This window comes from Megachile rotundata, chromosome 15, assembly GCF_050947335.1.
Source record: "Megachile rotundata isolate GNS110a chromosome 15, iyMegRotu1, whole genome shotgun sequence".
In the NCBI taxonomy this organism is placed as follows: domain Eukaryota; kingdom Metazoa; phylum Arthropoda; class Insecta; order Hymenoptera; family Megachilidae; genus Megachile; species Megachile rotundata.
This window is the reverse complement of record NC_134997.1, coordinates 7,395,950-7,421,310: the sequence shown is the minus strand read 5'-3', so window position 1 is coordinate 7,421,310 and position 25,361 is coordinate 7,395,950. Positions and strand designations below refer to the sequence as shown.

The 25,361-nt window shown below is 37.0% G+C and overlaps 1 protein-coding gene across 19 annotated transcripts in view; it reads left to right on the top strand.

Moving 5' to 3' along the window:
- The window catches only part of LOC100878152 (protein muscleblind), a 491,425-nt gene that overhangs the window by 371,745 nt on the left and 94,319 nt on the right, over positions 1–25,361 (top strand). Inside the window, exon 4 of one of the 19 annotated variants that reach the window (XM_076540525.1) lies at positions 1,153–1,182. The exons of the other annotated variants lie outside the window; for them this stretch is intronic. Coding sequence (XP_076396640.1) covers positions 1,153–1,167 — 15 coding nt within the window. The 3' untranslated portion in view covers positions 1,168–1,182. Of the gene's footprint in view, positions 1–1,152; positions 1,183–25,361 lie in introns of those variants that run through there. 19 annotated transcript variants of the gene reach the window in all.

Below are 25,361 nucleotides of genomic sequence, written 5' to 3'. Positions count from 1 at the left end.
CTGAAAATTCACTGCGTGCTTTTTCCACCGGACATAACCTCAAACTTTTAGGTTAATTTGAAATGGACATATAACAGCCATATTGTTTTTGTTATATGAACACTTTTCTTCAAAGATGTTAATATAAATTTTATATTTTATAACATGAATAGTATAGTATTAAATATAAATGTTAGCAATAATAACATTGTGGTATTGACGATGAATATTTTTGTGACATTTTGAACATTCTTATAATTTTATTTTTTAGAAGACTTTTTATTTTTATAATTGATAACATCAATTTGAAATTCTGTTGATTTATGAATGAATGTAGTGATATAGTGATTGGTTTTTGGGTAGAGAATATTTAATCTAATTGACATAACACTCAAAAATAAATAAATAATATAACAATAATTAAGTTATCAAGTTACCAATTTACCAAGTTACCAATTTACCAAGTTACCAATTTACCAATTTACCAATTTACCAATTTACGAAATTACCTATTTACCAAGTTACCAATTTACCAAGTTACCAATTTACCAATTTACGAATTTACCAAATTACCTATTTACCAAGTTACCAATTTACTAAGTTACCAATTTATCAAGTTACCAATTTACCAATTTTCCAAATTACCAAATTACTAAATTTCCAAATTACCAAATTACCAATTTACCAAGTTACCAATTTACCAAATTACCAAATTACCAATTTACCAAATTACCAAATTACTAAATTTCCAAATTACCAAATTACCAATTTACCAAGTTACCAATTTACCAAATTACCAAATTACCAATTTACCAAGTTATCAAGTTACTAAGTTACCAATTTGCTAGTTTACGAAATTACAAATTTATCAAGTTATCAAGTTACTCATTTACCAAATTCTCAGTTTAACCAGTTACCAAGTTATCAATCTACCAGGTTACCAATTTACCAAGTTATCAAATTACAAATTGACCAAGATGCTAATTTGCTAATTTAAATAAATAACATAACAATAACTGAAGACTGTTAGTAAATAAATGCACCAATAACAGTCTAAAATAAATAAATAGTATTTTAATAAACGAACAAATGATTAAGAATTAATAAGTGTATAAATAAAAAAAATAAGTGTTAAGGAATGAATAAATAATAAGAACGTTTTGTTTGTTACAGGTGAGTGTTCGATAAATCCTGACTATCGTCGTAATAAAGTGGATAATTAAAAGCGAGTGAACCGAAGGTAACCAATAAGAAATTCCGAATTAAAATAAGCATAATAAACGAGCTATCGATCGCATTAGTAACTGTGGATGTTGCAGTTAAACAGGAATATCCAACCGATCCGTAATGTACCTAGTATAATATCTCCGTGGGTAATTAGTAATTACACACTAGGTTATTTGCCAGGTAAACACATATTTGATTAAACTGCATTCGTGGCGTATTGTGATGGCTATTGCGAATTCACCGTGCTTAAATTACTATGCGAATTATAATCCTGTGTCCTTTCGATACAATTCTGTGTTTCAACGATCGACTGATCATTAGGTGCGTGTGGGTAATGTTCTTAACAGTTATGTGGCGGGAACTGGGAGATTCGTGATAGATAAGGCTTTTTATTGTAGGTAATTTTGCATTTAATACAGCAATTTTATTGTTGTAATGTGAGGTGAAATTGGGATTTTTTATTATAATGTTAATATTTATTATAGTGTTGCATTTTTTTTACCAAGTTACTTACCAATTTACCAGGTTACTAGGATGGCAATTCACCAAGCTACCAAATTACCGAATTAACAAGTTACAGAATTATCAATTTACCAAGTTACCAATTTACCAAGACACCAAGTTACCAATTTACCAAGATATCAAGTTACCAATTTACTAAGTTACCAATTTATCAAGATACCAAGTTACCAAGTTACCAATTTACCAAATTACCAATGTACCAAGTTACCAATTTACCAAATTATGAATTTACCAAGTTACTAGGTTGGCAATTCACCAAGCTACCAAATTACCGAATTAACAAGTTACAAAATTATCAATTTACCAAGTTACCAAATTACCAAATTAGCAAGTTACCAAATTGTCAATTTACCAAGTTACCAATTTACCAAATTACCAATATGCTAAGTTATCACGTTACCAAGATATTATATTATAGTTGATATTATAGTGTTTTAGGTATAGGGAGTGCATAGATTTTGAATTTAATTTAATTTTGAAATTAATTTGAAATGCTTTGAAGGTTTTGTGAATGTGGAATCTAGAGTTTTGATTATTTGAGAATTTATGAATTAAAACTTCAGAATTTTTCTAATTTGGAGATTTTGAAGGCAGAATTTAGAATTTTGATAATTGGGAAATTTATAAATTTGCAGTATAGGATATTTTTCAGTTGGAAATTTAGTAATTTGGAATTTAGAATTTGGAGAAATTGGAGAATTATAAATTTGCAATTTGGAAATGTATCATTTGGAAATTTAATAATTTAAAACTATCTTACAACAACAACTGCCCTTACTTGTGAAATTTGTAATTGATCCCATTGTAATTTATAATTGATCCCATTATAATTTATAATTAACCCTACAGAGTAACAATTATAATTTATCGCTCTTCCCAATTTCCATTACCTCTTCGAATTTTCCTTCCTCTCAGTAAGTTATAAACTGCAGAAAGAAGCTTCGAAAGCTAGATAACTCCATTCGATCGATAGTTAAACGTTGTCGGAGACAAAGGCTATTGGATGGTCGACGGATTGTCTCTGTCCAAACTACGCGATCTAAGACGTTTGAGAAGGATTCGAGGCGTGGACAATTGGGCGATCCGGATCGATCGAGGGTGCGGAACACGCGATAGATCGCAGGGACGTTGGCAAACTCCTTGTTGACGCTTGGTGTGTTCTCAGTCGTCGTTATTGCCGGTACACGCGAATGGAACCACCCGTTCGTATCCCGGTTCTCGCATTACTTACGGATCTGCAAACACGAGAAGGTTGACAAACTCTGTACACGACGGGAGTATTGCCGCGCAATTGACCCCGTATCCCGGCCCTATTACACCCTATATTAGATTCGATTTCGCCGGAAAGCGCACTCGTTGCGACAATAATTAAGAAACAATGGGACTTTGTGGATTTCATCGGCTGTGCAATATACCGCAATAAAGATTCTGTGAAGAGCTCTTTTCGGAAACAATTGCTGAACCCCCTGACACTACATTTCTTCATTTCTTTCAGGGTGTAATTTTGGTTGGGATTTCTTGATTAGGTCTGTCTTGAAATTTAATCATTTTGGCAGTTATTATTTTGTCTAATGAATAATGCTATCATTTGTTCCGAAATATTTACAAATTTGATAAGTTAGAACGTCATCAAGTGACAAAGTTATTTAGGTACAAAGTCATCAAGTTTCCATGGTATCAAGTTACTAAGTTATCAGGTTTCCAAGTTATCAGTTTCCAAGTTATCAAGTTATCAAGTTACCGAGTTACCAAGTTATCGAGTTATCAAGTTTCCAATTTATCAAGTTATCAAATTACCAAGTCATCAAGTTTCCAAATTTACAAGTTTCCAAGTTATCAAGTTATCAAGTTATCAAGTTACCAAGTCATCAAGTTTCCAAGTTATCAAGTTTCCAAGTTATCAAGTTTCCAAGTTATCAAGTTATCAAGTTATCGAGTTACCAAGTTATCGAGTTACCACGTTATCGAGTTTCCAAGTTATCAAGTTATCATGTTTCCAATTTATCAAGTTATCAAGTTACCAAGTTACCAAGTTTCTTATTTACCAAGTTTCCAGTTTAAACAGTTACCAAGTTTTTAATTTAATAAGATGCCAATTTACCAATATACTAGGTTTGCAATTCACCAAGTTGCCAAATTACCAATCTACCAAATTCCCAGTATAACAAGTTACCAAGTTACTAATTTACTAAGTTACCAATTGCCTAAGATATCAATTTGCTAATCTACCAAGTTGCGAATTTGCTAAGTTAGAGTATTATCAATTTATAAAGTTACCTTTTTACCGAGTTATCAAGTTAATAATTTACCAATTTTTAACATTTACCTAGTTATTATATTACCAAATTACAAATTTATCAATTTCTCAGTTTATTCAGTTACTAAGTTATCAATTTACTAACTTATCAAATTACAAGTTTATCGAGTTACCAATTTATGAACACACTAATTTACTAAGTTACTAATTTATCAAGTTACTAATTTACCAAGTTACCAATTTACCCATTTACTAAGCTAGTAATTGATCAAGATACCAATTTATTTAGATACAATGTAACTATCTTATCCGGTTACCAATTTGCTAGTTTATCAAATTACAAATATATCATGTTACCAATTTATCAAGTTATCAAGTTACCACATTACCAAGTTATCAAGTTACCACGTTACCAAGTTACCAGGATATCAAGTTACCAAGTTATCAAGTTACCAAGTTATCAAGTTACCAAGTTATCAAGTTACCAAGTTATCATGTTACCAGTTTACTCATTTACCATGTTATTAATTCACCAATTTACCAGTTACCAGTTTGCTAATTTATCGAATTACAAATCCACCAAGTTAGAATTCTGTGAGAAGAGTTCCTTTTGGAAATAATTGTTGTCGAACCCTCTGACACTACATTTCTTCATTTCTTTCAGGATGCAATTTTAGTTAGATTTTCTTGGTTAGGTCGTCTCTTAAAATTTTGTTGGATCATTTGGTCAGTGATTATTTTGTCTAATGAATAATTTCATAGTTCGTTCTCAAATATTTAATCGGGTAAATTAAGTAATGAGTTATTATTTTGTCTAACGAATAATTCCATTATTTTGTTTCCAAATATTAAATATTCCAAATATTAATGGGTGAAGTAATAGCAAATAAAATTTAACCCTTAAATGCATGATTTTCTAATTTCACCAAAAGTTATCAACTAACAAAACACCTTGAAAGCGGTTGATTCAAATTAAAACGAACAGATGACGCTATTGTGTATTTGATTGGTACGTGGCATATCTGCAACACTACTCATTGCAGGTTTCCTACATTTTGTATATAATTTATAAGATCAAAACTGATATGTTGCATTTATACAACTATATGCATTTAAGGGTTAAAGCCTCGTAAGAAGCCGCTAAGCGAGCTAGCACCGTAAATTCCCTAGGATCTGAAACATGGCGACTTGGCGTAACAAGTTCCGAATGCTTCACGGATCAGCTGGTGTTTCGTGGTCGAATTCGAATCCGAAACACCAGGGGAAAACCGTATAACTTTCTAATAAAGTATTTAGCCAAGGGATGGAAGCGTGATCTGTCTAGTAGGAAGGGTGGAAGCCGATGGAGGGTGGTATGGCGGGAGTTTTAGTTTCCGGGTGATCTGTGGCTCCCTCGTTGTGAGAATCGATGCCGCCAGCCGCCCAATAACCATACATCGTACGACTATCACACCCCTGGGGTATATACTACCCTTGCACACTGTAGACCTACCCCTACCTTTCTCTCTTTCCTACAACAGTTACAATCCTCGAAATCCTTGGATTCTATCCTAGTTTCGCTATATCCTATCCAAATTCTTCCCTAGTCTCATCTACACTTGCATGTGGATCCTATCATGCATTTTCAAGTTCCCTTTATTTCAATTTTAATTCCTTGCACTTGGATGATGACTCTTTTATTTTAAGCACTTCGATGATGACTTTTTGAACACTTTGAATGCATTAACTTTCACTTGACACTAGGAGTATTTGAACCGTGATTTTAAACTTTGGATGAGGTCTACTTATGATCTCTTGATACCCCTATGGAAGGTTATGCTTATGTCAGTGAAAATTGTTTTATTTTCTGTGTCTGTATTCGAGCACATTTGAATGAATTTTTTGATGATTAAATTATTTTACCAAAGATATACTTTAACTTTGATAATTTACTTTTTCAGAAAATTCATAAAGTTTCCATGTGAAATTACTAGTTCAAAGTTTCATTATGATGCAATTTAGATTTTTATTAAAATGAATGATACCATATCATCTTCGACATAAAAATAAGCGTACATTTAACTCAGTAGTTTCAAAACTACTCCCAAAATTTTTGCAGCAGTTTTCCTTCGTCTTTAATCATCGAAAATGCACGTTTCATGGGGTGCCTTATTTCGGTCGGTTCAAATGTTTGTCATTTTTCCCCAGCTTTTTTTGCGGACGACAAAGACTCTGCATTCTGGCTGTTGGCCTGTCGTAAATATTCATACACAAACAGAACCGGTATATGACAAACGATCTCAACCTTCACCCGGATTTCATTGCTGGTGCTCCGGATAATTGGAAGTCACTCGGTGCAAATTGAATGCAGCGAAGATGAGTGGCTTCCGCGATTGGCGTTGACTATCAAATCAGAGAAAAGGGGAAAGATGTCTCTTCGATTTTTATTCGATCAAAACGTTCGTCAGATGTTGCAGATAAATTCTGTTTCTTCCACATTCCCCAGGGAAGCTTCTCTTTTATTTCTGGATGTCATTCGTTAATCGGTTTTTCAATTTGTATACATTCCATAAAACTTGCTGGATTAAATTTTTTATTTCAAGTTTTAATTTTAATTTTGATGAAATTGTTTTGTGATTTCACTCAGCAAGTTTTTATTTTAATCTTGAATGAAATTAGTTTGTGATTTCACTCATCAAATTTTACGTGAGTTCAAAATCACTACATGTGAACTTTGAGTGCGTCACATGTGGGAGACGATATGGGGTTACAGACATGTGAGCAAGCAAAGATATGTGAGTTTATAAGAATTAAAATTTGACAACTTGAGAACTAAAAAATTTCAAAATCTTAAAAACTCTAAAAGTTGAAGACGTAGACACTAAGAAAGCAACTAAAAATTGCTTGAATGTGCATATTCTAACCAAAGTCCACCTCAAAGTCCACCCAGATTTGCCCAGAAGTCAGTTCCACACGAATAAATTCGATCGAATGCAAGAAATACAGTTGTTTCCGGCAAAATGAAGCCCTCAGTCCCGCGAAAGATAAACCCGTGCAACTGCAGGTTCAATTAATTTTCAAGAAACACCCATGATATCGAATTGCCGCGGAGAAAAACAGTTTAGTTGCCGGTAAAAGGTAGAGAAAAGGGAAAAGAAACCGGAGGAGGGAAACGAGTGTAGCGAAGAAATTGCAGAGGGAAAAGAGACCTCTTCTCGACCTGAATTATGGTATAAGAATAAAAGTAACGCGACCACAGGCACGTGCACCACCCCCTAACATGAATTCCACGTAATTACGTGGGCAAACAGTGGCGGCAGCTGAGCTCGGATTTTCCCTTACGAAACAAGAGGGAGAAACCTGGTAGCTAGGCAAAGTTAGAAGACAAAACGTACGCGGGGAAAAAGAGAGAAGAACGGGATACGTCGGCCATGAAGAGGTGAATGAAAGAGAGACACCAAAAGAGGGTTCAGAGTGCCTTGGTTAATTTTCATAAATACTACCGTAATGGCTGTATGACTTCTGTTGAGGATAGTCTGCCATCTTCTTGTTATGAGTATATTCTGCTCCCTTTCTCGGGATAAAAATAAACTCCGTACAATTTTACCAGCCATGTTTTTAGCTCTAGCTTTTGTGGAGCTGTGTGTCTATTCTGGATACTGTAACAATTTTTGGATTACTATGTTTCATATGGGTGCGTAGTCTCTAGGTTTATTTCTTTGTTGAGCTACTAAGAGTAGGTTTCATGTGAGAACACGTTTTGGGGAGCATTTAGTGGAGGAGGTAGTGGTGCAGATTTCATATAGGTACACTGGGTTTATGTTCTTCTAGGTGTACTTTTCTTAGGGTTTACGTTTTTCTGGGTTTCTCAAGGTTTATGTCTTACTTCCACCTTTTCTCAAGGTCTAACATTCCACAAGGTTTATGTTATACTAGGTCCACCTTTTTTCAAGGTCTAAGGTTTCACGAGGTTTACGTTGTTCTAGGTCTACCTTTTCTCAAGGTTCAGTTCCACAAGGTTTACGTCACAGTAGGTCGTTCTCTATCTACCTTTTTTTAGCACCAACTATTGCCACATCTACCCATTTCTAGGACCACCTTTCCTCCAAATCTATCTTTTTCTAGGTCCACCTTTTCTCCACATCTACCTTTCTCTAGGTCCACCTTTCATTAGATCTACCCATTTCTAGGACCACCTTTCCCTCGAATCTATCTCCTTCTAGGTTCACCCTCTCTCCACGTCTATCTCTTTCTGGGACCACCCTCCCTCCATATCTACCTCTTTCTAGGTCCACCGTTTCACCAAATCTACCCATTTTTAGAATCACTTTTACCCCAAATCTATCTCTTTCCAGATCCACCTTTTTTCATCATCTACCTTTCCCTAAGTCCACCTTTCGTTAGATCTACCCATTTCTAGGACCACCTCGAATCTATCTTTTTCTAGGTCCACTCTCTCTGCACACATACCTTTTTCTAGGTTCACCTTCTCGTTAGATCTTCCCATTTCTAGCGTCACCTTTCCTCCAAAGCTATCCCTTTCTAGGTCCATCTTCTCTCCACATCTATTGTTTTTTAGGTCCACCTTTTCTCCACATCTACCTCCTTCTAGGTCCAGCTTTCCTCTAAATCCACCTTTTCTCAAGGTCTACTTTTTCACAAGTGTTACGTTGTTTTAGGTCCACCTTTTCACCAGATCCACCTTTTTCTAAGTCCACATTTCCTCTAGGCCTATCATTTCATAAGATTTACGTTATTCAAGGTTCACGTTTTCTACATATCTACCTTTCTCTAAGTCCAGCTTTTCTACAAATCTACCTTTCTCTAGGTCCACCTTTTCTTCAAATCTACCTATTTCTAGCATCACCTTTCCTCCAAACCCACTTCTTTCTAAATCCACCCTCTCTCCACATCTACCTATCTCTAAGTTCACCTTTTTCGCTACATCTACTCATTTCCAGAACAACCTCCTCTCCAAATCAACCTCTGTCTAGATCTATCCGTTCTTTAGACCCACTTTTTCTCAAGATCTACTTTTTCTTGAAATTTGCGATTTTTCCACCTGTCGACATATATCTTTTTTTGAGACAACATTTCTTGCAAACCCAACTTTTTCTGGGTTTATCTTTGCTCCAGATTTACCTTTTCCCAAGGTCTACCTCTTCTTTCGATAATTCGTCCAGATTTTTCTGAAGGTTTTCCCCACATTTATATTTTCCTTAGTTTTTACGCCATTTTTTTGTGGATCCGTTTTTTGCTTTGTATACCTTTTCTTTTAGCCTATTTTCAGATACAGTTGTTAACTGTTCAAACTTGATATTTTGAAACTTTTAAATTTGAAAAACTTTCTGAAGAAAGTGATTTTGAGAAGTCAATTGAAAACTGAAAATTTGGAGATTTGTGAATCTCAAAATGGAGGAGAAGTGACAATTTAAAACTGTGAAAACTTTCTGAAGAAAATGATATTCAGCAGTGTCTGAAAATTTAGAGATTCATGAAATTAAAAAGGGAGGAGAAGTGACAATTTAAAACTTTGAAAACTTCATGAAGAAAATGATTTTCAGCAGTGTCTGAAAATTTGGAGATTTGTGAATTTAAAAATGTAGGGAAAGCAACAATTTAAAGGGTCTTAAAACTTGTACATACAGTTATTAACTATTAATTTTGTTTATAATAAATCACCTGTTTTAACCATTTTCTAACAAACATCATTCATTTTGCATCTATTGCAAATATTAACACAATACTCTTATAAAAATTCATATCATTTTTGTTGATTTTCAAGATTTATTGTTTACACGAAATACCATTTATTGCATAACTTGATAGAATTTGTCACACAATTGTAATACATTTTTCACATTTTAAAATGTGCCAGCTTTTAATTCTCTTCCACACAGTTTATTCTTCTCCACACCATTTATTTTGTTTTATATCATCAATTTTTATGTCGCTGTCTCTTGTTTCTTTATTTATTATGTTTTTTCGCGTGCAACAGGTGATTAGTATCGAGTGACTATAGTCACCCTTAGTACAAAGCTACCTTTGAATAAATGACGTACATAACAGCAAGGTTAATTGTCGTATCTTTTATTGCATCTTTTGTTTGTATGTATGACCAACTGTAATTCACAGGTTGTAAATAATATTTTTATCGAAATTTTACGGATTTTATCTCTTTGAAACTGGTGAATAACTGTTATTATGGGAAAATTGCTTGGTGTTGTTTGTTTGTTTATTATTGATGGAAAATGTATTTTAGATTGTTGGACACGTATGATATATGTGGTTAATGCTGTAGTTGACGTGATAAGCTGTATTGTTGTACATACAATTGTATATTTCTTAATTTTATTCCAAATTTTCAGATTTTTAAATTTCCAAATTTCAATCATACAATTTACACATTTTCAAATTTTTAAATTTCCAAATTTCAGTTATCAAATTAACAAATTCCCAAATTTCTAAATTTCCAAATTTCAGTCATCAAATTGACAAATTTTTAAATTTTCAAATTTTCAAATTTTTAAATTTCCAAATTTCAGTGCTTAAATTTACAAATTTACAAATTTTCAAATTTTTAAATTTCCAAATTTCAGTCATCAAATTTACAAATTCCCAAATTCTCCACTGATCAGTCCTTAAAATTCCAAATGTCTAAATTCCCAAATTCTCAAATTTTCAACCCTTCAAATCATAAGGTTAAACATAAACAAACCGATCTTGTTTATGGCATATGTTTGTTATTGTTATTTACGTACCATTGGAAATTAAATAGTAATCAAGGGGTTAATTTATGACGACCCTAAACCAATTCCGACCATTCTCTCTTACAACATTTTTCATAGAATTAATTTCTTTCATATGGCATCACATCAAGGATCCTCGCATAAAATTCCAAACGACAGCGCACCACAGCAGACTTTTACTCCCGACAGAAAATAAATAAAGAATGTATCCGTGGTATTAGAAGCGAAATGATACACTTGTAATTTAAGCATTCATAAGGAAATCAATACAGATCGCCTTGAGCCACTCTGCTGTCTTCTCTCGTTTAACATCCGCAACTTCTACTTGCAACCTGTTGCTGTTCTGTCTCGTTCTCTTTTCTTCTTCGTCGGCTGACGCCGCCTGCCGCTCGCCAGCTTTATCCTAGAAAGACATAAGTGTATCCCGAACTTCGGGATCTTACCCATGTCGTTCCTCCTCTTGTTATAATCGCCTACAGGGGTTTACGTTTACTCGCGAAACACGCTTTCGAAACTGCTTCTAAAACGCTGTTAAAATGATTCTGCAGGTCGACGATAATTTCGAACTCCGTTTAAATTTGATGAACAAATCGAATGTCCTCGAGTTTGATCTATCGTTGAACGTTCGCTGAAGTCGCTGGTAAATGTGACTTTTTCTGCAAAATGAAAATTGTGGAATTTTTTGTGGGAATAAAATTCAATTTTGAAGATAGTTGGTTCAAGATCATTTTCAAGATTTTAAATTGCAACAAAAATGTGTTAGTCAGTGAAAACTGTCTCACGTTTCTTGTAGAAACTGCACTTTTGAAAATTATAAAAATGTAAAAGAATTTAGGAAAGTGTAGAAAATTATGAAGATTGAGAAATTTACAAATATTTCATAACCTAACTAATACACATGGAAACCTCATACAAAATTTCGAATAACTCAAAACGTCCAAACACAATAATTACCAACCTTAAAAATTATATAAAACAATCTTAGAAAATTGAAAAACCCAGAAAATCTCATTTATCAAAACAATCGAACGAAATACACAAAAAATCCGAATCATCTCGCAACGTCCGAGCGGCCATCAGCCGAGCGTCAACAAAATGGCGGTCACACAACAATTACCAACCACAAAAATTGCATAAAAAACTAATATAGAATTGAAAACCCCAGAAAATCTCATTCATCAAATCAATCGAACGAAATACGCAAAAAATCTGAATCATCTCGCAACGTCCAAGCGGCCATCAACCGAGCGTCAACAAAATGGCGGTCACACAATAATTACCAACCACAAAAATTGCATAAAAAGTTCCTATAAAATTGAAAACCCCAGAAAATCTCATTCATCAAAACAATCGAACGAAATACATAAAAAATCCATATCATCTCGCAACGTCCAAGCGGCCATCAGCCGAGCGTCAACAAAATGGCGGTCACACAATAATTGCCAACCACAAAAATTGCATAAAAAACTCTCAAAAAATTGAAAACCCCAGAAAATCTCATTCATCAAAACAATCTAACGAAATGCACAAAATATCCAAATCATCTCACAACGTCCAAGCGGCCATCAGCCGAGCGTCAACAAAATGGCGGTCACACAATAATTGCCAACCACAAAAATTGCATAAAAAACTCTCAAAAAATTGAAAATCCCAGAAAATCTCATACATGAATATAATCTATCATAATACAAAGAAATCCAAATGATCTCGGGCGGCAACAAAATGGCGGTCCTCGAAAGCAGGGTCAGTCGTTATCCGAATCCGATCGCGCTGTAAGCTCGTATTCATCTTGGTGTCCGCGTCGGTTTAAAGTTACGCGTACGTTGCGAAGGGAAAATTTACATGTTGCGGAGACGTCGTCGGGTTGCATGTGACGGTACAATACGTTAGGTTTTGCGACGACAGTGTCCGTTTGCGCGAGTGTGCGGAGCGGCGTACGGAATGGCGGGCGGTGGGGTCCTAAATGGAAATGGCTTTGCAGTGGATAAAGCAATTCAACATTCATTGAAAGAAGCGTCCATCCAGACGAGAGCTACGCCGACCTTCCGTGAAATAAACGGCCGCGGAAACTGGCCACCATTCCCGTTTCTCCGTTTACCGCCGAGGAAGCTCGTTACTCTTCTTGACAATCGTCCTGCTCTGCCTACGCGCGTGATAATAAGCGTGCCGCCCATTCCTCCCCGCCTGTACTAACCTAACCTTCTGCGGCTGAAATTATTGCCGCTGTTTAATGCTGATTATGCGATCGTTACGCTCGCTTCGTTGTTTTCGGTACGGGTTTGTCGACGTCTTTGATTCTTTACTGTTTTGATATTCTGGGACTTGGGGAATTTTGGAATTTGGATGCCTAGGGATTTGGATATATTGAAATTTAGGGATTTGGGTGTTTTGCAATTTGGGTATCTGGGGATTTGGAGCTTTAGAAATGGAGAAATCTAGGGATTTGAGTATTTGGGAATATGGGAATCTAGGGATTTGGGTATTTGGGAATCTAGGGATTTGAGTATTTTGGAATATGGGAATCTAGGGATTTGGGTATTTGGGAATGTAGGGATTTGGACATTTGGAAATATAGAAATCTAGGGAATTGAGTATTTGAAAATATGAGAATATGGGATCTGGAGATTTGGGTATTTGGGAATCTAGGGATCTGGATATTTGGGAATATGGAAATATGGGAATCCAGGGATTTGAGTATTTGGGAATATAGAAATCTAGGGAATTGGCTATTTGGGAATATGGGAATCTAGCGATTTTGTATTTGGGAATATAGGAACTTAGGGATTTGGTATTCTGGAACTTAGGGATTTTGGCATAATATGGGAATCTGGGAATTTGGGTATTTGGGAATTTGAGAGTCTAGGGATTTGGACATTTGGAAATATAGAAATCTAGGGATTTGGGTATTTGGGAATACAGAAATCTAGGGATTTGGACACTTAAAAATAGAGAACTTTTGGAACTTGTTATTTTAGGGATTTTGAGTACGTAGATGTTTGAAGATATAGGGATTTGACAATCTAGGTATTTGGGCATCTAGGAATATGGAAATCTAGGGATTTTTGATACTCAGAAATATTATAATATAAATATTTGAATACTTGTAAATTTGAAAAATTTAGGAATTTTTGAAACTTTGGGTTTCTAGGGATTTGTGTAGCTAGGAATTGAAGAATCTAGGGATATCATAAATGTCAAGATTTAAGAAGATAGAAATTTTACAATTCTCAGATTTCGAAGTCGAAAAAATTTAGGAACTTCAAACTGAAAGTTCGATCAAGCCAAACAGTTTCATTAAAATTAATGAATTATATCTTCATCAAATTTATCAAAATCTATCTCATAAGTTTGAATGAAAATATAACCTAATGAAATTAGGTTTGAATGAAAATCTAACCTAACCTTAGGCACCATGTTGACTAGTGTCACAGAACCCATCAAAATGGCGGACCTTATATTCCTTATTTCAAATCAGAACCTACATTAACCTTCATCGTGTAGAAAAATCATTCGACAAGCTACTCTATTATCTAGCACTCATTTATTTTTATAATTCCATTTTACATAAAAGTCTAACACAATCTAAATATAAGTGGCTGTTAAATATCAGGTAAATATAAGTGGCTATTAAATATCTGAAAATGTAGAGTTAAGTGCAAACGTACCGAGAGCACACGTATCCATGAAACCGTCACATCGTATGTCTAATAAAAGAAGTTCTCAGCAGAGTGACTTCTTTTCTACCGTACAGAACCGCGTTTTCTATTGGTTCGAGTCGAGAGGGATTCTAGTTTTATCAGGACGAGCAGAAAGAGTTTGTTACGGTCGCATGTGAATTCTAGAGAAGGCATTTGAAGCTGATTGCGCCAAGGTGGCAAGACATCTGCTCCTTTATACATATACCTACATCGAACGGCTTTTGCATGAACTGAAATTTCTTGAAGGGGAGCCAAGCAGAAAGACGGATTCTCCTCGGCTTAAAATGTCGTCGTTTCCTACGAAAGTGTATTCTTCGAAGATTACACGAGCCAACTTGGATTTTCTTGTAACAATAACGCCAGTAAGATCATCTTTTGCTTGGCTACTATTTGTAAAATGAAACGGGTCGAATGATTGATCATGATTATAGTTTGGACGTTTCTTCGTGTTTCAAGTTTTCATACTTTTGTAAACTTCATTTTCTAAATTACATTTTTGAATCTAGGCTCTATGGAAGGTTTTAAATTTTCTAATTATGAAGTTCTCATATTTTGGCATTTTTATATTTTCTACTTTTATCATTTTGAATTTTTAAATTTTTGTTATTTCAATTTTTTAAATTTTTGTATTTTTAAATTCATTCATTTTTCAAAATTATACATTTACAAGTTTAACAAATTTACAAAATTATAATTTGCTAATTTATAATTACCTAAATTCATAGGTCTCCATATTCACAAATTTCAGCGTCCACATATGTCAAATCTATAAGTTTACCAATTCTCAAATTTCCATGTCTACAAATTTCCAAATTCTTATATTGCCTAATTCACAAATGTTCAGATGCATAAATCTTCATATTCACAAATATTCAAACTCACAAATTTCCAGCTTCACAAATGTTCAAATACCTGAGTTTCCACGTTCACAAATTTCCAAGTCCACAAATTTCCAACTTCACAAATGTCCAAATACCTGAGTCTCCATGTTCACAAATTTCCAAATCCACAAATCTGCAACTACACAAATATCCAAACACCCAAATCTCCACATTGACAAATTTCCAAGTCCACAAATTGTCAAGTCTACAAACTTCCACCTCCACAATCTCTTAATCCCAGAAATTCCCACATACCCAAACTTCCCTAACAAATCCAAAAACCTCTTAACCCAACAAACAGAAACACGACCGATTACATCGATCGGCCGTTCTTACGTGATAAAATTGATCGTGATCCGTTATCAGACGCATCCCCCACTTTAGGCCTGGATAATCCAGATCGAAAGTGGATGATGAACAGCGTCCCTTCAATTGCTTTTTTACGCGGCGTGCTCGCGTAGCCGTGGTTCGATATAGAATCCAGGATTAAATCAATGTACCGTGCATGCGATATGGGAGCCCATCGAAACGTATGTAATGCGTTCATGAACATCGCCAACACGATGCCGATCCCACAGATTTCAAAATTTGTTTTGTCGACCCGTTACCCACGAATATGCTCCAGCGCTGATCGCAATAATCGAAACGGAATTAAACGGGCTTGATTTATTTTAATTCGAGCCGTTAAAAGCCTGGAAATATCTCGCTACTGTTTATTGTTACTGGACGACCTTGGACCGCGCTCTTTTATCATCCGAAACGTTTTCATACAATTTCGCACGCTATCGGGGTTTAATCGAAGTTTAAAAGATTGTGAAATCCAGCGACAAAAATATCGGGATTAAAATATACAAGTCTGAGTTGTATTAATTTCATGCAGCTGTAAATTGTTGCGATTCGGCTTGTTTGAGAGAGAAGGATAAAGGAATGGAAATAGGTACGATAAGGCGAGCAAGAAAAGAAAGAAACGCGCGGAAAGTAACACGCTAGGAACTCTAATGCTTTCTTCGATCGCTCAGAAAAATTTCCTCCTTTAAACCTCTTATCGTCCCTGTTTCTCGCATTTTCTTTGCCAGCTACTTTGTTCCATCCTCCGTGTATGTTTCTTTCGCTTCCGATCCTGCCGCTTCTGCCACCTTTGAAGCCCTCTAATTCGCTAAATTGTTATTTTATGAAAGACGAACTTCCGTTTCCCTTTGTGTCTAAATTCCCACCGCATCTCGAGAGAGAGAAAAAGAATTTTTGATGATGTCTGAGCTGAACTACCCCGTGTCTCCCGACCTCTTTCCGCGTTAATCTTTCATCGGTTGAAAATATTTCAAGGGGTCAACGTCCTTTACGAATAAACCGTTTCACCCTAAATTCGACGGGTGTTATTTTTACCGGGGGTAAAAATACGCGGAGAGCAGTTTGGACTTTCTATTATGGATCGAATTATCACGCGTGGAATTACTATGGATCGAATTAGCACGCGCTGAGAGTACCATGCATCGAATTACCACGCGTCGAATTACTATGGATCGAATTACCGCGCGCTGAGATTACCACGCATCGAATTACCACGCGTTGAATTACTAGGGATCGAATTACTACGCCCTGAGACTACCACGCATCGAATTACCACGCGTCGAATTACTATGGATCGAATTACCACGTGTCGAATTACTGTGGATCGAATTACCACGCGCTGAGATTACCACGCATCGAATTACCACGCGCTGAGATTACCACGCATCGAATTACCACGCGTTGAATTACTAGGGATCGAATTACCACGCCCTGAGATTACCACACATCGAATTACCACGCGTTGAATTACTAGGGATCGAATTACCACGCGTCGAATTACTGTGGATCGAATTACCACGCGTTGAATTACTGTGGATCGAATTACCACGCGTCGAATTACTGTGGATCGAATTCCCACGCGTTGAACTACTATGGATCGAATTACCACGCGCTGAGACTACCACGCGTCGAATTACTATGGATCGAATTACCACGCGCTGAGACTAACACGCATCGAATTACCACGCGCTGAGACTACCATGCATCGAATTACCACGCGTCGAATTGCTACGGATCGAATTACCACGCGCTGAAAATACCACGCAGCGAATTATAATGGATCGAATCACCACGCGCTGAGATTGCCACGCATCGAATTACCACGTGTCGAATTACTATGGATTAAATTACCACGCGTTAAGACTACCACGCATCGAATTACTATGGATCGAACTACCATGTTCTGACACTCCCACGCATCGAATTACCACGCGTCGAATTACCAAACGTCGAATTACCACGCGTCGAATTACCAAACGTCGAATTACCACGCCCCGAATTACTATAGGTCGAATCACAACACACTGATCAATTTGTAATTACCACAAGTGATCAAGTGTTAACCAGTTAAGTGCGTTCGACGCGTATACACGTCGTACCAAATATGTATTGCGGTGCGTTTGAATAACGTATTCAGAAACGAATTGTTACTTTTTTTTGGCTAATAAAGACGAAATCCTTCCTCGTGTTTCGTAAAATATATAATATGACGATTTGCTTTGCGTTCGACGTATATGCATGTCGTTGGTTGTTTTTAATTCCGCACCCTGTGGCGATCTTTCGAAACTAAATTCCACAGTTACCTGGTTAATCTTTCATCAGTTAAGAATATTTCCAGGGGTCAACGTCCTTTCCGAATAAACCGTTTCACCCTAAATTCGACGGGGATAAAAATACGCGAGAGCAGTTCGGACTTTCGGCCTCAACAGGGTGCATCTCGACGCAAACTTTGATTGTTATCGGGCTTGTAGCGAAAGGACAAACGACGGGCATTGTAATCGACAGTGTCAGGGATGAAGGGGTGGATGAAGAGAGAGTCGTCAAACGAAGGGAAGTTGAACGAGTCGAGCGACGCCTATTAATTCGTTTAATTGTGCCGACAAATCGAACGCTAAAAACTCCAGTCTGTCTCTCTCTTTAGCCTGTTGCTCTTATTTTTCTTCTCTTTCGCGCAAATTATCGCGACTCCTCGGACCCGGTTAACTGGCAGAGGGGCGGAGGGGGCAACACACCAGCGGGATTTGCTAGAACGAGAAAGAGAGAGAGAATTGGCGGTTGGCAGCCCTTAGCTCGAGTGGCGAGGCCAGGCCTGTACGGTGCACTAGACTCTAGGGTGCTTCAACGTTCCGAAGTCGAAGAGTTCATTAAACGATAACTCACACTCGGAGAAATGTCTTGTTAAATCGTCGATCCATCTACAATCACGGAATCGGTGGATGAAAAGAAATTTACTGTATTTTCTACCCCGTCAATTAGTAACCATACTTTCGTGGCAACAGAAATACTTGCTGTGTTCCTGCAACTCGGCATTCATTTCAAATATCATTGTAACTCACCATTTACTTAGAACATCAACAGGAATCAGTTTTGTATAATTCCTGATCACATAAGTATGATTTTAGAAAATTTAGAAACTTAATACCTGCAATGGAAATTCGGAATTGTGGAAAGTAACCTCATCTCTGAGATACTATCAGACTGATACGTTTCTCATTCCAAAGGAGATAAGTATCTGACAAATTCTACATATCTGTTCGCATCTGAGTAGAATCCTTGTGGATCAGTTTACCAGACAATGCATTCGATAAAAAGATGATGAAATTGCGGGGTGTGAAAAGACACGAACTTTCCTGATAACCTAATAGCAAGGGATCCATCTGCGCGTCATCAGTATGTTCTTCGCAAGTTGTATCAGTGGACAGAAAACCGATCTGCGAGTAGGAATTCTGGAACGGCTCAGGCTAATAATATTAATGGACGCCAATGCGATAATGCCATTTGCGCGAGCCGGCGGACAAAGTTCCGCGTCTGATGCGAATTTGCTGGAGAATCGCATAAGTACTCGAAGTAGATTGCGTCAAGGTGGGAAAGACATTCGGTCGCCATGGCGGCGGCTCAGAAACGAGGGGATACAGTGGAACTACCACTACGGAGTTTACGTATCTACATGGTGGCTCTTCCGGAAGCAGACTACAAAAGAAAACGTATGGACATGTGCCAGGGGACAATATGAATTCTTGAAGATGTATTTCCACTAGGCAAGTGTCCAGACTAGTGACCAGACACTGACCAGACAAATAATGCTGGATGAAACATAATCTACCAGATATCAGCCTTCTTGCTTCTGTTAACTCGAAGTCTTTATCTGACCTGATTCATGTGAATGTCTTTGGGTTAAGAAATTGTGGAAGACAGAGAAGGAACACATGAGGTATCCTAACAGATTAGTTCCCCTTCCCGAGGGAGGTGCTGTCACTTGCTTACTTTTCTAGTGTAAACAAGTCTTTAGACTAGAAAAATAGTTGGGCAAGTGGCTAAATCCTGTTGGGTAAGATAGAAGTCAGTAAAGTACCAAAGCCCCACTAGTTTGCTCCCTTAGACGTTTCCCAGAGGGGCGTGGTTCGGACACTTGAATGACTTACTGATCAGTGTAGATGCATCTTTAGGCCAAAAAAATAGCCACACAGGTGTCCATAACCTGTTTGGTAAGCTAGAAGTGAGGAAGGCATGATAGGCCTCACAAATGGGCTCCCTACCCTCAGTTTCCCAGAAGGGCAGGGTTTAACCGCTTGTACGACTTACTGATCTAGTGTAAACGTATTTCTAGGCTAAAAAATAGCCACACAGGTGTCCATAACCCGTTTGGTAAGCTAGAAGTGAGGAAGGCATGATGAGCCTCACATATAGGCTCCCTACCTTGAATTTCCCAAAAAGGCAGGTTTAACCACTTAGATGACTTACTAATCTAATGTAAACGTATCTTTAAGCTAAAAAGGTAGCCAGACAGGTGGTCAAACCCCGATCAGTAAGGTAGAAATGATGAAATGCTTGTTAGACCACATAAGTCCCCTTCACACCTATGCTACCTCCCTCGTTATTTACCTAATTTGAACGACTCTTAAGGATCTGTTTACTATAGATAGATGGTCAGACATTCAATGCCACCCAGACTAGCAAAATCAAAAAGGAAGATGATGTACCTGTCAGTCCCCATAGGTCATCTAGCACATCTACATCTACATCTAGCACGTCCTCAGAAGTTTTCTGCCACATTGACTATATGGACTCGGATCAGTTATCTACGTTATTTGTCCGAACGCGTTTAAAGATGAAATTAAGGTCATACTATGCACTTAACGAATATTTCCATAGTCTACTAACAGGAGAATCACCCTGTATACTCGTCTCAAGCGTACCAGCACTACCATCTTCACTGGCCTCTTTCTACCCTCTTTCCCTCGGACGCCTAAGCGCGAGCTATTAGAGCGGATCCCCGCGAATTTGCACGTGCTCAAAGTCACAGCCGGTAAAGTTCTTGCGAAAGCAAATCCAGAGCAAATCGACTGCTTAATCGAGTGACGCGAAATTTGAATAAAGACGCCGGGATTCGAAGCAGACTCCGAGCTAGTTTTATTCCGCGTCTGCCGACGGATTACATTATCATACGGAGCTGGCAGAGTTAAAATGAATGGTATCTAATTAGGGCCTGTAACTATGCTGACGGGCGAAAAGAAAGTTTAAAGTAGGAATTTGTATATGGGAATATGAAAATCGTAATCGACGTTGTGTGACATGGTGCTACTTGTGATCCTGGATTTCCCCTCACTTTCGCATATTTATTTTCTCCTTTGACGAATATAAACTCGTATGTAAATAATTATGGTGACATGTACATAAGTAAAAATAGCTGATTGCATAGGAAAGGTTATAGGGTGTTTCAAAGTTGGTTGCGTTTGTAATCTGTTTGATCACATGTGGACAAGTGATCAATTGTCCACCTTTGAAGAGTGGATACCACACGCTGAGACTATCGCGCATTAAATTACCACGCGTCGGATTACTATGGATCGAATTTCCATGCGCTGAGACTACCACGCATCGAATTACCACGCGCTGAGACTACCACGCATCGAATTACCACGCGTCGAATTACTATGGATCGAATTTCCACGCGCTGAGACTACCACGCATCGAATTACCACGCGCTGAGACTACCACGCATCGAATTACCACGCGCTGAGACTACCACGCATCGAATTACCACGCGTCGAATTACTATGGATCGAATTTCCACGCGCTGAGACTACCACGCATCGAATTACCTCGCGCTGAGACCACCACGCATCGAATTACCACGCGTCGAATTACTATGGATCGAATTTCCACGCGCTGAAACTACCACGCATCGAATTACTACGCGCTGAGACTACCACGCATCGAATTACCACGCGTCGGATTACTATGGATCGAATTTCTACGCGCTGAGACTACCACGCATCGAATTACCACGCGTCGGATTACTATGGATCGAATTACTACGCGCTGAGATTACCACGCATCGAATTACCACGCGTCGAATTACTACGAATCGAATTTCCACGTGTCGAATTACTATGAATCGAATTACCACACGTCGAATTTCTGTGGATCAAATTACCACGCGTCGAATTACTGTAGTTCGATTTACCACGCGCTGAGTCTACCACGCATCGAATTACGACGCGTCGAATTACCACGCGACGAATTACTATAGGTCAAATTACCAAACACTGATCAATTGTTAATTACCACAAGTGATCAATCGTCCACATGGATCATTACTAAACTTATCCGAACACAAAGTTATCTAAATTTCAGTACTGACTTCCGAATAAATCCGCTTATCTAGCGATGCTCAAAGTACAAAATCCTCGTCAAAAGCAGAATTAAAGTTTTACCTACAAAATAGAATTTCATCCCCAAGCTTTGATCAACCTTTTCACGTATAATTACGTCGTTGCGGCTCGAGTTACCTGCATTTTGGGCACCGTGTAATATTAATGGACGCATGTTTAACGCAAAGTACAAACGGTATAGCCACCTAAGGGTACGTTGTACGTCGTATATCTCGGACACGAATCCCTTGATACCGTTTTCACTGAAATACGAGACAATCGCACAAAACAGCCGTAGCTCCAGGTGCATTGCCACCTGCTGCTAACGCCAGCCACCTTCGAAATTCGCAAGACGGGCGAAACGTTGGTGGCCGGAAACGAACGAATAGGGTGGCTGTTAGACACAATGGAGGCCACTTCCGATCCCGAGTATCGCTGTTCCCGAGAAAAGAAACACCTTCACGAACAAATTCTTTACAAATTATCCAAGAAAATCCGCTTGAGAGTCTTAACATTTTTATTCTGAAATTCTTATAAAAATGTATGAATTATTTTGAAGATATGAAGGACCTTGAAGATCCTTTGAACATTGTAAGAAACCTTACAAAATCTTGAAGACCCTATCAAAATTTTTCCTCAAGTTTGTTTCATATCAAACATATGAAATGATTTAAACTTCTTCAGAAAATATTATAAGGAAATTTGAATGCTTAGATTCATATGATTAGGCAGTTTCGAAAATGTTGGTGCTGGTTTTGTATCAACAGGACGTCTTCCCTGTTAACCGTTTAAAGGGTTAAATAGACAGAAGGGGAAAAATCAGAGAGAGAGAGAAAAGGGAGTCGAAATTGCTAACAATACACGCGGCTAACCGCGTTGACCCTTCAAGTGGAGAAGTGGCGTCGATGTGCCCTTCGCCGCCGACAATTTCAAAGTGAAAAGGGGCTGGGACTGGCGAGCCTTTTACCATTGTCTCGCCTCGCTGTTTTACCTCTTCTCTTCTCGCCGTTATTCGTTTTTCAAGCTAGGGCAAACGTTATTGCTTATTAAAACGATCGCTCGACCGTAGGACCTCTTCATCCAACCAGCTAGGGAAGTTTACAAATTCGATCTTTGGTGTTTTATCATCGATTAAGACATCTTGATATATTTTCGACTGATTCATATCGTATACTTTCGATCTATTTAGATCTATTTATACTTCTGATCTGTTTAGATATTAATCAAACATTGTTGAGAGCATGGACCATGGTCCAATGGGTCATTTTTAGATTAGAAATGTAACAATATGTAACTAAGCGACAGAACATGAATTAATTTTAACAATTCTTTATGTTCATATAAGTATTTTAATTTTTCAAGATACAGAAGCTCATATGCGCCATTTTGACAAAGCTTGTTAAGGAACATGCGCAGTATGTAACAGTATTAGATATTTATGCGCAGTGCAGTTATTATACTTTGGTTTAGTTATATCTGTTATGTTACTTTCACTGCGCATATTTTTCCCTCTCGGTTATCGACTGCGCATACGTTCTGTTTTCAAGGTCACAGTCACACTTTTCTGCATTTGTGATAATAATTACAAATAAGGTCGGTTAAAAATAATGAATGTACTAAATAACCATTTGCATCTTGCAATTTTTTAATTTAAGTATAATTTTGAATAATGTTTAAAATTTTTTAATTTTTGAAATTTTACAAATTTTAAAAGAAATACAGGAACAATTTTTTTTTTAATTTATTTTATTATCATCATGTTAACGATACACGAAATGCAACTTTATGCTTCAACTTTTTTTGAAAAGAATGAACGTTGACAAGAAATTTAAAATTGTAAGAATGTAGAATGTATGGTTAATCGCATTTTAATCGAGGTTATGCAGAGTTACGCTTTCCATATTTTCAATACAATTATGTCACATCGGCTGTCTATCAAAGTCACTACCCATTTAATTAGCATTTATAATTATGCTCGTTAAATGTATGCTGTCGAACGACATTAAACTACACTTGTTTAAATATCAAACTTTTTACCCGTGAATTTATTCGCTGGATTCAGCACCGTGTCATACTCGTGTAAAATACCTGTTTATGCGTGATCGTTATCTAAAATTAGGGTCGTTTTATTATCTGGTAGACGATATAAGTGCATAACATCAAAAGTTATCCCAGACATAATCTTGCATTCATTAATTATTTATGTATGGTTTAGTCGGAATAATTTGAAGTGATGGAATAATTTAATTGAAACAAGTAAAAATGATGAGTAAAATAAATAATCACAGTAATATGTAGTCGAAATAAATGAAAATAAGTAATTGAAGTAAGTGAAAATAAGTAATAGAAATAATTAAAAATGACTAATTGGAAAGTAGTGAATAGTTGAAATAATTACAAACAAAAATTGAAATATGTTGAATTAAACTTGAATTAAACTTAGTTACGATGTGAGGATTATTCAAAATTGAATTGCTCGCGTGAAATACTGCCATAAAAATAGTGGTGCAACAAGGCATAACCTTGAATACCAATTATAATCGTGTTTCATGCTGCATACAGTGCGCAAACTAGAAAAAGAGCTATGAGTGTACTAAATCCACTGAGATGCACGTAGGCTTGTTTTCGATGAAGAGGTACTTGTTAACTTGATCATTTTTCATATTCTAAAATTATGACATTTCTAAATATTGAAATGACTACATTTCTATATATGCAAATTTTTAAATTTCCAGGTTGTTAAATTTCTAGATCTCTTTATTCAAATCGCTAAACTTCTACTGAATCCTCAAATACCAAGGTTCGTTAATTTTAAGATCTTCAGATTCCTAGATTATCAAGTTCCAACATTCTAAATTACCATGGGTGGAATTACCACGCGCTGAGACTACCACGCATCAAATTACCACGCGTTGACACTCACGCGTCGAATTACAATGCGTCGAATTACCATGCGCTGAGACTACCACGCGTCGAATTACCACGCGTCGAATTACTATGGATCGAATTACTACACGCTGAGACTACCACGCATCGAATTACTGTGCGTCGAATTACTATGAATCGAATTACCACGCGCTGAGACTACCACGCATCGAATTACCACGCGTCGAATTACTATGGATCGAATTTCTACACGCTGAGACTACCACGCATCGAATTACCGTGCGTCGAATTACTATGAATCGAATTACCACGCGTTGAGACTACCACGCATCGAATTACCACGCGTCGAATTACTATGGATCGAATTACTACACGCTGAGACTACCACGCATCGAATTACCGTGCGTCGAATTACTATGAATTGAATTACTATACGCTGAGACTACCACGCATTGAATTAC